Genomic DNA, 12684 nt, shown 5'->3' with positions numbered 1-12684 from the left:
ATTTTAAAAGTATTTTGAACACTTCAATTTTTGGATACTTATTTTTTCTACCTACTTGTTTTTATTTGAGATACTTATCCTTTTTAAGTTAGTTAAAATTATGTTTGTAAAAGACATTTTCGTTCATAACAATTTCACTCATAACAAACAAACAATGTGATTATTAATGAACGTAATTATCATATTTTCTAGTATTGTACAGTGCTATTTATGGATCCTTACTTCAATAAGTTTGGGTTACATGACACAATTAACTATTAATATTGAATTATGTTAACTAATTGAGAATAATGTAATTAGCATAATGTTATCTGGTAGATAAAAATTATATATATGTTAGTTTGCTTAATTAACCAACATGCACTACAAAAATATTAAATTTTAGAAGGGGTTATTTTCCGGCGGTTATAAAAACCCCTGAAAATTCCCGGCGGTTTGTATGAGAAACCGCTCCTAAATTGTTTTTTATTTTTTAAATAATTTTTCAAAAATATATCTACCTTACTCCCTTCTCCTAAAANACTTCACGACACATTCCTTNCAAAAATCTATAGCACGTCTTCTCCTAATTTTCTCTAAACCCTAATTCTCTCTCAATTCATTTATGCCTTCATACATTTTTCTCCAAAAAGTTCACCATATTCATTTTGCTCCAAGCCCGATACCATCTTCTTGTTGGTCTTCTGCGTTGTGTTCGTCATCGAGCGTCGAGGCGTTGTGGCTGCGTAGATCGTGTTGGCTCTCGAAATTCCTCGCATCTGCGTAGGTTACTTCATTTTCATTCCATTCANTGATTCATTTTTCTTTCACTTCATTTTCGCTCTCGGAAACCCTAGTTCTTCTTCTTCAATTTTGNTTTTTTTTTTCTCGTACCAAACCCTAGAAACGAGAGTAATGTGGGGTAGAGAGGCAGTCAAGTGCGATTTTAATGAAAATAGGTCAAGACGCAAAACATATTCAGTAATCAACAACTAAATGGTTCAAGGAGAAAGAAATTGCACATAGATTTATGGTTTTGAAAGTGACTTCTGATTGGATAAACAGTTAGCTAATTCTGACCATAATAGGGCCTTAAGTAGGAAAATTAAACTTTGTTAGGCTCACTGAAGTGACAAAACTAAAAGGCTAGAACAATTTTTGGAATATTCATACTCAAACCAGTAAAAGTGTTGAAAACTTTGTTATCTCCTTTCCTGGATGTCTGTTCTTCGAACATTCTTATGTTGTTTGCTTACCTTTTTAAAGCATGATCTTTGCTCATTTCCCTTTCTGATTTGTTGTTGTTGTGTGTTCATGACACAGAGAAACACTAGCTGTTTACAGTTCAAATTAAAGACGAGTAAAAAGATTGGTTGTTTCCAGATTTCAAAGGTTAATTTGAGATACTTTATAGTTTTTACTCTTAAATCAGGTTTGTTTCTCACCTGTGAAATTATTCTACAAACATAAAGAAATAATGACTTTGAACAAATGAACCTCGCTTTTTTCTGGTTCTTAATTCAAATATGTTCTCATACACTCAGAATGAAGAGCTGGGAAATCAAGTTCATTCTCTTTCGTATCATTTGAGTTTGCCAAGAACGTCCTCGGAGATGTTTTCTATGGACAACTTGCTTCAGTTTAATGATTCTGTTCCTTGTAAAATCAGAGCAAAGAGGGGCTTTGCTACTCATCCTCGAAGCATTGCCGAAAGGGTAAGAGATGTTATCTTTTAGTGCCAAAACTTGTTTTCACAAACATTTGGTATGGTGAAGTTCTACCGATTAAAATGAAACTCTGTTGCTTTGCCAAAACTATAATAAAAAATGATGATTATGTGAAAAGATTATTCTAACAAGTACTTGTTCTCAGGTGAGAAGAACTAGGATCAGTGAACGAATAAGAAAATTGCAAGAGCTTGTTCCAAATATGGAGAAGGTCAGAAATAAAACAGAAGTTGATTTGCCATTGCATTGTTTTGTGTTTGGAATGTTAACATTCTTGAGTTATTGGCAGCAAACCAGCACAACAGAGATGTTGGATTTGGCTGTAGACCACATAAAAAATCTTCAAAATCAATTCAAGGTACTCAAAGGGAGAAGTTATTTGTTAGAACCCATAGTCATAGCCATGCAACTAATGACTCTTTTCATTCATGCACTGACATTTTGAATACCTTTCTGCAGAATCTAAGCGAAAGACGAGCTAAATGCAAATGTATAAACATGCAGAAACCAGAAACAGATAAAATTGCTTGAGTTTCTTTTGTACATGTGATGCAAGGAGCTATGCAAACATGGATGGTGGATAGGACCCGGGTATTATATTTTGACGTGATGAATCACACAGACAATAAATCAAATAGTTTAATTTTNTAATTTTTTATACAATAAATTGATCTTGCAGGCTCAGGATTTCAGGCAGCAGGGAACCAAGATTAGGAGAAAGATGTGGTTCCAGAACATGAAGATAAAGCTAATCGTTCTGGGTATGTATCTTAATTGCCTTGATTCTCATTATTGTTACTAGAAGATAGCCATTGTGCGCGTAGTGTCGGCATGGTGCTTTTGACTTACTTTTTGGGATTTACGTTCTTCCAAATTTGATGATCAATATTACATGGCATTGCTTGTATAGTGTGTGATGCTTTAGTCTTTCTCATCATGTCTCCCATAGCGTAATGGTAGTTTTCCATTTTCAAATTTATATTGAGTTATCTTATTCAGAAAGTAAATTTATATTATGAATTATACAAGATGAAATATAGTTTACATTATAGATTTTTAAAAAAATTTGTAGTACGGATTTCTAATGTAATTTGTAGTTTGTACCGTTACAAACTGATTATCATATTTTAACTTCCTTTTACGTGGATTATTTCTTCACTAATTCATGAGTATTATACCTTATATATCCGTTCAGAAGATTCCTGTTCAGGTTTATGTTTGTGATTATATTGTGACTCCAAGCTTTTAAATTGGTATAAAACAAGTTCAAATAAATCTTACAGGAGAAAAGTTTCTTAACTTTAACTATTGCATTGACTTTGTTTAAAAACAATAAAGTTACATTAGTACTTCAATGTTTTTTCTCTGTTTTTCTTATATTTGCAGACATTTTTGCAGGTTGCATCGCTCAAAGATAAGATTAACCGCATGTACAGTGGGGAACATGCGAGTCATTTTCCTCAAATTCAACAGTGTCGCAGTCCACAACCATAAACACAGTCATGCTCCTTTCAGCTTTTATCTCCTCTCTTTTTTCCCTTTCTTTCTTTCACTATTTGGAGCATTACCAATTCTACATTTTTTTCTTTACCAGCCTATTTAAAACAGTAGTTATTTAGATTTTAGCAGTTTAGAATCTTATGTTCTTCTTGTTTCCTCTATTGCAATTTTACTTTTCTTCTTTTTGTTTCATACTCTGTTCTTCTAAATTATATATCAAATAGAAATAAATAAGGATATAAGTAAAAAAATATGTGTCAATGTTCTCAACTCGAAGGTAACTGATATGCAAATTTCGACAGCACTGAACTTGTAGAAATAGCTTCTTTTTTATAATTTTGTGGATATTGATTTAACTGATATAAGTAAAAAAATGATCATGCTTATACTAAGTACTAGGATATTGATTTCCTCTTTCTTGCTTGACTAGTTTGTTGATTGTTTTAAACTCAATGATTATATAAAATGAAAGAGACGAAAAAAATATTATAGTTGTAGTATAAAAATTTTAATTCAGTTAATTTTCGTTTAAAATTTGTTAACTGTTGAGATATTTAAACATATGTGTGGTTTTTAATTATTTTTATTTTTATTTATATAAGAAAAGTTAACTATGCATTAAATATTGAAAGGTGTCTTATACCTCTACTTCTTGCTTTCTAAATATAAATGTTTAGTGATTTCGTAAAGATTTATATTGATAATTTACAAAACATATTGATAATTCTCATAAACATATTGTTGGTTCAAAGTAAAAAAGGTTCTGTGATGGTCTTAACGCGTTACGAGGATAATTAAAAAATGTACTTTGAATTACTTTGGTGTCTGTACAGATAATCTCTTTGAGAGTGTTTCATTATTGCTATCTCTTCTAACAGTTCATTACCTCATCAAATGCTTCCATGGAATTCGCGTCTTCATCATTATATACCCTGTATTACGACGTGCTCATCAACTTCAATGGAGAAGACATCTTTAGGATTGTCTTGTACACTGTATATAAGGTTGTTTCTGTATGATGAATTGAAGCCATGAGCTTTTGCAGGCATTGTATATAAACTTTTGACATTATTTCAATTCATATTTTTAAGTATTTGTTCAGAAAACAGTAAAAGAAATATTAATTTTACTATCTGTATATAAAATTTTGAAATTTGTAAGTGGAGGTTGTGTTTTAGGTTTGTTCCTTCAATTGAGGACATTTTCAGGAAGCATGCACAAACATACCTAGAGGCTCTAACATATGATGAATTGAGAGAGACGCTCAAGGCAAATAGAGAACTCAAGGATTATAGCGGATGGTATAAGTTATTATATTCTCTTTTATTGTATCCAATAAACTTTACAATTTATAAAATTAGTATATTAGTAATCCACTATTTAACACACTCTAAATGACCAAAAAATATCATGTAACTTGTAATCTAGTTGAACCCTTTACAATNAACGTTAATTTAGAATATTGTGTCCATTAGTATTAAAAAGCTTTTTTATATTGGTTAGAAAAGATATAGAAACAAATTTATAGAAAATTAAATATTATATAAAATACATTTTTTATTATAATCAAATTATTTGAATAATAAAAAAATTTGAATTGTTTACATTACGGGGGATTAGGAAACCTTAATTCTGTAATCCAACAATTATCGGCAGTTTTCTGAAGAATCCCCGTTAATACCGGCGGTTTTGACAAAACCCCCGCTATTTCCGGCGGTTTTGGCAAAACCCCCACTATTTCCGGCGGTTTTGTCAAAACCCCCGCTATTGCCGGCGGTTTTCACAAAACCCCCGCTATTTCCGGCGGTTTTCACAAAACCCCCGCTATTTCCGACGGTTTTTCAGAAAACCGCCGGTAATTTTTACCGACGCACCTTTTCTCGACGGTTTTTCGAACCGCGGGTAAAGTACATTTCGGAGGTTAAAACCGCCGGAAATGACAAAAATAACCCCCGGTAAAAATATAAATTTTTGTAGTGATGTATTTGACAAAAACAACTTTTATCATATTCGAGAGTAATTTAGTTATATTCACTATATCAGTCCAATAAATTGAAGAGTTTACCATTAACCAAATTTTGATTTATTATCTAGAAAAATATAAATTATAAACTGTAATATGGAAACCTAATTATATCCTTAAAAAATAATAAATTTAAATAAAATAAAATCTTGAAAGCTAACAGCAGGATTTGAAAATGTAGTAAATATTTTAACTTAATGATTTCTGTCTTTCTCTCTTTAACATATACTTTATGATTGTGCATGCTATTTTTCTTTCATCAATTTTCAAGAATAATATAGTATTTTCTTACTCCGCACCGTTTAAAAACTATTTATCTGATTATTAAAATATCTTTATTTGGCCGGCAGGCTTAAGTACATCATGGAACCAAGATATAATTACGTCGTTGCATTAATATCAATAACAATTGATACAGTAGTAAAATGAAATCAAATTCAAGATTACCAGGTTGAGATGATTCCTTAACGAAAATAACTCCAAGCAAATAATGCACACCTAATTGATAATTAAATATAAATATTGAATTTCAATAAGATGGAAAATGTATTATAAAATTAGAGTAAAAGTCAAAACTATTACTTTAAAATAGTATATTTTTATTAAGCTTTTGCTTTATTGTATAAAACTATCTTGGTTTTTAAAAAAAATCATAAATAACGTACTAAAATTGGAGAGTTGAATGACTTAGCTTATGTGGTGATTAAAAGAAGTGGTGAATAAGTATGAGTTGTGTCGCAGTCTAAAAATTGTAAAGAAGAAAGCAAGTTAATAGTATTTTAAAGAAAAATTAAAGCATGTTATGTTAGTAGACAGAAAGCGATTTAATAGTATTGTATTTGGGGTTAGTCATTGAAAAGGAAATGAAATATTAAGTATTAGGAAATATTAAGTATTAGGAAGCTAGAAACAACTTTAAAAGATATATTCAACAGAACGGTGACGTTTTTATATATGAGTGTGTCATTTGATGTAGAAATTATAAGTGGCGAATTGCTTATTAACAGGGTTGAAATAAAGTACATAGAATGCCACAAAGTTTTTGTAGTAAAAGCACTAATCATAGTATGTTACTGTACACTTTTAATGATGATATCCTTTTTTACGTCAACCCCTCAACTTGCGTCTTTCCAACGGAAAGTTCACGTTTTATGCAATGCTTCCTATCATCGTTTACTCTTTATGCCGTGCCATTCGGATTTTCACCAAACCCAATGCTTAATTTCGTTAGTATATGGAATCCACATATATTCATTTATAAAATAAAATAATTTTTAACTTTTTTTTTTCTTATTTTCATAGTGTGACTTTCTAAAAGAACATTGAAAGAAGAAACAAGGTAATTCACAATCTAAAGTTCATGTAAATGAAAAACTTCTTGATAAATTGATTTGTTATATAAATATTAAATACAAACATTATAAATTAAACATATTAAATGGTAAAACACATTTATCAATTTTTAAATTTGATTCAACTATTATTAGATCAATTTTAATTAAAAGTCTATTTTGAAACCTATAAATAAATAAATAATTAAATTTATTATGAATTTAATATTATACTGTAATAACTAATCAGATACAAATAAAAAAGAATTACGATTGATTTTGTAACGAAAATTTACAAAGATATTTTAATATTCAAAGAAAAGTGCAAAAAGAGTTTGATCATAATATTCGATTCCACACTTGAAAAAGTATTTATAACATTATTTATTATAACATCTATCGTTTTGTAATTTCTAATATCTTGTTTTTATAAGCAATTTATAATATCTAATAAGGATAAGGTCTTCAAGTATACACTTTCAATGCCATCAGTTGAGTTTGATATTATCTATTCCCCTAACTATTATAAATTTAATGGTACCGAAAAATAGGTAAAGTTTACTACATTGAATATTTAGTGAGCAATTAAAATACATATATTCAACAAAAAAAGGCAATATATATGTCTAAGCAAAACGAAACCAAATTAGAAAAAAAGTTGGAGTATGCTGGGCGAAAGAATCTAATGTGATCTACTTAAGTAATTTAATAATTAAAACATTGTTTAGATAGGCACATCCAATTTAATAATGTCTACACCTACGTTGGATTTTCTGTATCGTTTAGTAGGGATGTTTCCCGTAATTTCTTACTAATTCTTATCTTATATATTAAAATTTACTTTTGTAATATCATTACGTTTGCCTCAGAACAAAAAGATTTTTTTTTTAACTTATAAAAAGTATTTTATTTTTTGAAAGTTTTAAGATAGGAGATTTAAATTTTAAAATAATTTAAAATATTTTTTTCCGTGAATTTATAAATATCGTGAGGGATGTGATCAGTTAGTAACACAGACTGAATTACAACCTAATTGCTGTCGAGGATGATTCAACTCAGTTGTTGGCAAAGCAAAGCTATTTTGATTATTTCCGGAAAAAGAAATAATGGTTGCACAAAGGAAGCAAATTGCTTTTTGATAATTTAGGATTCAAGCATAGGTGTAAGACGTGTGTTCTAAGTTTTCCTTCTTAAAACAATATCTCTATTTTTCTTTTTCTTTCTACTTTTATCTAATTTCTTAGAATTATATATTTTTTAATCTTTTTCACCACCATATTATCTTAAATGATAATAATAAATAAGAAAGACTAAATATAATTTTATTTTAAGTATTTAAATATTTTAATTTCTTTCTTTTTCAGCTTTTTGAATACATTACTTATTGGAATGAACATAAGATTAGAGTTAAATGAAGGTAATCTCCATTGATATATTAATATAAGTATATAGGAATATACATATGTTTATAATCAAACTTTACTGACAGTAAGTTATGATTTTTAAACTTTTTAGAGTTATGAAAAGTTCTTTTAACAACCTAAAATAAAAATTAAGAGAAGTTAATTTAATCAGTTAGGTTTGTTTTGAATTAAAAATAATATATTCAAGATGAAAAAAAAAATATGGATTGAACAATAGATTAAATACAGAATAATAAGTTTATAAATGTGATTATTTTAACCGCACTGCAATTGAACCTAACGTTGAAGCTTGCAATTGAGAAGCTTGTAAGAAGATTATGAATCTGGTAAGAATTGTTATAGGAGAACATAAAAGGTATTCCTACGAGCTGAAAATATATATGAAAGCTATTGGATAGGCCTTTCTGATTTAAACTGGTAATCCAACTAGGTTAAAGAAAAAGACATGACATTTTCATGCTTTCGAAGACACGAATCCCGAGGAATTTTTTACTGAAAATGTTATAGACATTAAGAAATTTTATTTTTTATTTTTATATTTTATCTATTCAGTACTATTTTATATATATATATATATATATATATTATGTGTCTTTTGTTTACCGTATTTTATATGTCACTCTTGGTATGAGAATTTTTCACACTTAAAAGTGATAAAAGTAGTGAATTTTGTTAATTATTATTTTTATAAATAATCAATCAAAATAGTTTTGCTTTGCCAAAAACTGAGTCGAATCATCCTCGACAGCAATTAGGTTGTAATTTAGTCTGTGTTACTAACTGATCCATCACGATATTTATAAATCCACGGAAAAATTATTTTAAAATTTAAATCTAATCTGAAAACTTTAAAAAATAATAAAATAATTTTTTTTTAAGTTAGAAAAAATAATTCTATTTGTTCTAAAAGCGAAGCAAACATAACGATATTACAAAAATAATTTTAATATATAAGATAAGAATTAGTAAGAAATTACGGAAAGCATCCCAACTAAATGATACAGAAAATCCAACGTAGGTGTAGACATTATTAAATTGGATGTGCCTATCTAAACAATGTTTTAATTATTAAATTAATTATTAATTTAATAGTCTCATATAGTTTAAACACGAAATTAATAATAAAACCAGTGGCAGGATAAAACCTACAAATAGGTCACAAGAAAATAAAACCAATTAATATTGATGGTTTGACAAAATTCTTTTAATCGAAATAAATTAAATAAACCCACAAAAGTAAGAAACAAAACGGAAGTACATACACTATGTATGCTCTTTATATGTTAACATTAAATTATAACATAGATGTAGAAAGCATATTAACTTAAAATAGTTGTAATCAAATTTGATCATTCGCATTAAGCTAGTGCTCTCACAGGATATTTTTGAAGGGCTATAACCAGTGCAAGTAATACACAATTTCTAAAAGAGTAAAGAAGTTTCAAATTTTAGTTTGTGGCAAACTTCAAGATCTAAATGTGAAATATATGAGCATTGAAACAAATCTTTGAAAGAGGGGGCTCTGTAATGCCATAGTAATAAAAAATATTTGTAGTGTTGAAGACTCCTCCAAAACAGGCTTCCAAGGTGATGGAATCTGCAAACCACCATATTTCAAGATAGAACATGAACCAATAAAATAAAATAAAAATCTGTGGTACTACCCAAAAATTATAATTTTAAATAAAGAAAAACAGATACCTGAACTGTGCCAAACTCATCCGAACTTTCATCAACAGATGTCCCTACAAAATCAAATGATAAACATTTCAAAGAAAGAGCAAGTGCCAATTCTTGCATTTGATTGACCACTGCATATTATACAATCTCAAATCTCAACATCATGACAGAGAAAACGAATTTACTCAACTTGTCCTAAAGCATCTAATCCTTACTATTTATTTGCAGCCATAGAGGATCATGCTTCTCCACTTATCTTTCAAATCATCCTGGCAAAAATAATTAGATCACTATCAAAAGCATGAACTAAAAAAAGCAATTAAACATCAACCACTTCTTATCAATCTTACCTCGGTTCTCTCCCCAAATATATCCTTGTGTGCATTTAGGATTACCTTCCACTTTCCCCTGCCAAACCTGTACATGTGAAACAAATATAATGAGGTTGGGAAATCAATAAAAAAAATTTCTGTAATCAAAATTCACAAGAAAATCATGATTTTCCTAATTTAGAATAAGCACTTACGTCTCTACGCCATTCTTAAGTGTCTCCTCTTCTAACCGACTCCACCTTTTTGTTGTTCTTCTCTTTGCAATGGCTACTGGTCTGTAGATTTTTAATGGAGAATGTTTTTTCTTATTGGGACTGGCCAAATGAAATCTTGATGTTCTAACCCGCTGCAAAAACTTTGAAGACATTAATTAATTGCACATCTTTTGAAGACATTCAGAAAAGTATCAACAACATAAAAATTATAAAAGGAAAAAGAGTCATGAAAGAAAGATATTAAGATTGTCATTTATACCCCTGCTTCATCTTTCACTTGATCTTTTTCCACTTGATCCACTTCATCATCATTTATATCCGTTGACCAAGATAAAAACGTCTTCTCATTATCTTCTTGCAACTCCCCAGAAATGCAATCCCCAATGTTTTCAACTTCAATAGTTGGACACAATGAAAATATGACCGAGTTTAAATTCTAATTACCATGACCATAAAATCAATCCAATAGCAATTAGTATGTGTTTAAATTATAGGTATGACTTATAAGTTAGTAATTGTCACACAGAACAATCTTATTCATCACACGACACATACTATCTTCTCAAAACATTAAACCAAAAAATGAAATCTCAAATAATAAAAATGATTTGGGATGATTACAATATAACAAAATATAACAAAACAGACCTCCTTCTTCGTTTCGTTGGGTGTTATCCGTGTGCTCCGTATGACCTATAAGTTGAACAATGTTATTTATCACATGACACATACTATCTTCTCAAAACACTAAACCAAAAAAATGAAATCTCATATGATAAAAATGATTTGGGATGATACCTCCTTCATTTCCTTGGGCCTCATTCTCGATAGCTGTTAACGGAGCAAAAGGACAGCCAAAAACGGTAGAGGCTTGATTAAAAAACGCCCGGAGTTTCATAATGGCATTCCCTCTAGTGTCTGTCGAAGCCAATCGCTCCCTCACTTTTGAATCCAAAAGTGAGGTTTCAAGGTCGCTTCTCCACCGCTCCAACTCCTCCGAGAATAGAAGGCTCCCTTCTCTCATATGCGAAATCCTAAGTCGCCATATCCTCTTCACGGCGCGGAGGTAGAGAAGATTGTGAGGAAGATTGAGATGTAGATATTTTATTGTGCATTCCACCGCCACGGCGCAGTAGGCAGCACTGATGGTGGCAGGGACAGGAACGGCATCGCGGAGAAAGAGTTCCTCAAGATAGTCGAAGATTTTGAGATGATGGTCGGAAATGCTGATGGAGTGAGAAGAGAGGAGGTCATTTTGAATGATCTTCAGGAGAAACGTCTTCTTGAAACCGGAATCATTATCAGACTTGGAGTAGACTTGGAGCATATGTTTCACCATGCTCTCTTTTTCCTCAGTGTCCCGAAATGGGCTCCGAATGAGGAATTCTAGTAAAGCGTTGCGAAGATCATCCATTCTCTCCATCTTCCTACACACTGGCGCGGCGAGTCTTCGACGGCGGTGAGCTTTCCACGGCGGAAGCGAGCCTTCGACCTGCAGCAGCGAGCCTTCAAGAGTAACGAGTCTCTCTGATGAGAAAGGAATGTAGGAGAAAATTGTGATAGCTTGGCGAGAAAGCAAAGGATAGGAAACATAAAACACAGTTAAATGAGTGAAACTAGAATAAGTTTAGTATAGGAAACAACATACCCAGATATTTTGAGGAACCTGTTCTTTTCAACCAATGCACAAAAATCCCATACTACACTTAACTTTCACGCACACCATCACACCATCATCCAACGCCTGTGCTTTCTTCTTCTTCCATTTTCTTTCTATTTTCAATTTTTTTAAAATTCAACCAACAACTCAGATTCACTTTCTCCAATCGGACGTCTCTCAATTTTAAATCTCCTTTATTTATTTATTGCAATGCTTACTTTAAAATAGTATATTTAATTAAGTTTTTGCATTGGTTTAAAAAAATGGTAAATAAACGTACTAAAATTGGATAGTTGAATGACTTAGCTTATGTGGTGATTAAAAGAAGTGGTGAATAAGTATGAGTTGTGTCGCAGTCTAGTAGGATTGATTTAGGATGAATTTGTAAAGAAGAAAGCAAGTTAATGGTGTATGAGCATTAAAATATGAAATGACACGCTGCTGCCCCCATGGTCAGTGTGAACTGAAATATCAGTCTGTCAAGGGATAAATGGTGGCACAGCACGCTCTGGAATTATGCTTTTGGCACTGCAACATAACTTTTGTGTTTTGAATTACAACCTAATTGATGATTCGATTCAGTTGTTGGCAAAGCAAAATGATTGATTATTTCTTGAAAAGGAAACAATGGTTGCACAAATGAAGCAAATTGCTTTTTGATACTTCTGTGTTTTGATATGGGGAAACAGCAAAAGATAATATTCACTTGAGGTGAGGAAATGAATAGGGCAGAACATGTATACTTCTTGTACCCTATTTCGGTGTCAAGGGTCTGCCATTAGAGCGAGAATCCAATTTGTAAGGGTAAGAAGT

The 12684-nt window shown here is 30.6% G+C and overlaps 1 protein-coding gene and 2 long non-coding RNA genes across 3 annotated transcripts; 2 read left to right on the top strand and 1 right to left on the bottom strand.

Moving 5' to 3' along the window:
* The first annotated feature begins 433 nt into the window (after nucleotides 1-433).
* Nucleotides 434-1664, top strand: LOC106761531. Its single transcript, XR_001375691.2, has 3 exons — nucleotides 434-762; nucleotides 1303-1411; nucleotides 1524-1664. It is a non-coding gene; the product is annotated as an uncharacterized LOC106761531 (long non-coding RNA).
* Nucleotides 1665-2229: 565 nt separating this feature from the next.
* LOC106761530 lies at nucleotides 2230-3555 on the top strand. The gene is made up of 3 exons (XR_001375690.2): nucleotides 2230-2297; nucleotides 2386-2467; nucleotides 3105-3555. It is a non-coding gene; the product is annotated as an uncharacterized LOC106761530 (long non-coding RNA).
* A 5825-nt stretch (nucleotides 3556-9380) lies between these two features.
* On the bottom strand, nucleotides 9381-11936 carry LOC106761819. Its single transcript, XM_022780318.1, has 8 exons — nucleotides 11010-11936; nucleotides 10860-10904; nucleotides 10471-10604; nucleotides 10191-10342; nucleotides 10015-10081; nucleotides 9880-9933; nucleotides 9686-9729; nucleotides 9381-9581 (listed from the first exon to the last, which is right to left on the bottom strand). Exons 1-6 carry the CDS (start codon nucleotides 11632-11634, stop codon nucleotides 9883-9885), a joined length of 1074 nt encoding a protein of 357 aa, XP_022636039.1. The 5' UTR covers nucleotides 11635-11936; the 3' UTR covers nucleotides 9381-9581; nucleotides 9686-9729; nucleotides 9880-9882.
* Between the last annotated feature and the right edge of the window lie 748 nt (nucleotides 11937-12684).

Source organism: Vigna radiata, chromosome 5, assembly GCF_000741045.1.
Source record: "Vigna radiata var. radiata cultivar VC1973A chromosome 5, Vradiata_ver6, whole genome shotgun sequence".
NCBI classification, from domain to species: Eukaryota; Viridiplantae; Streptophyta; class Magnoliopsida; order Fabales; family Fabaceae; genus Vigna; species Vigna radiata.
Note: the sequence above shows the minus strand (reverse complement) of the source record. Positions and strands in the feature narration are given on the sequence as shown.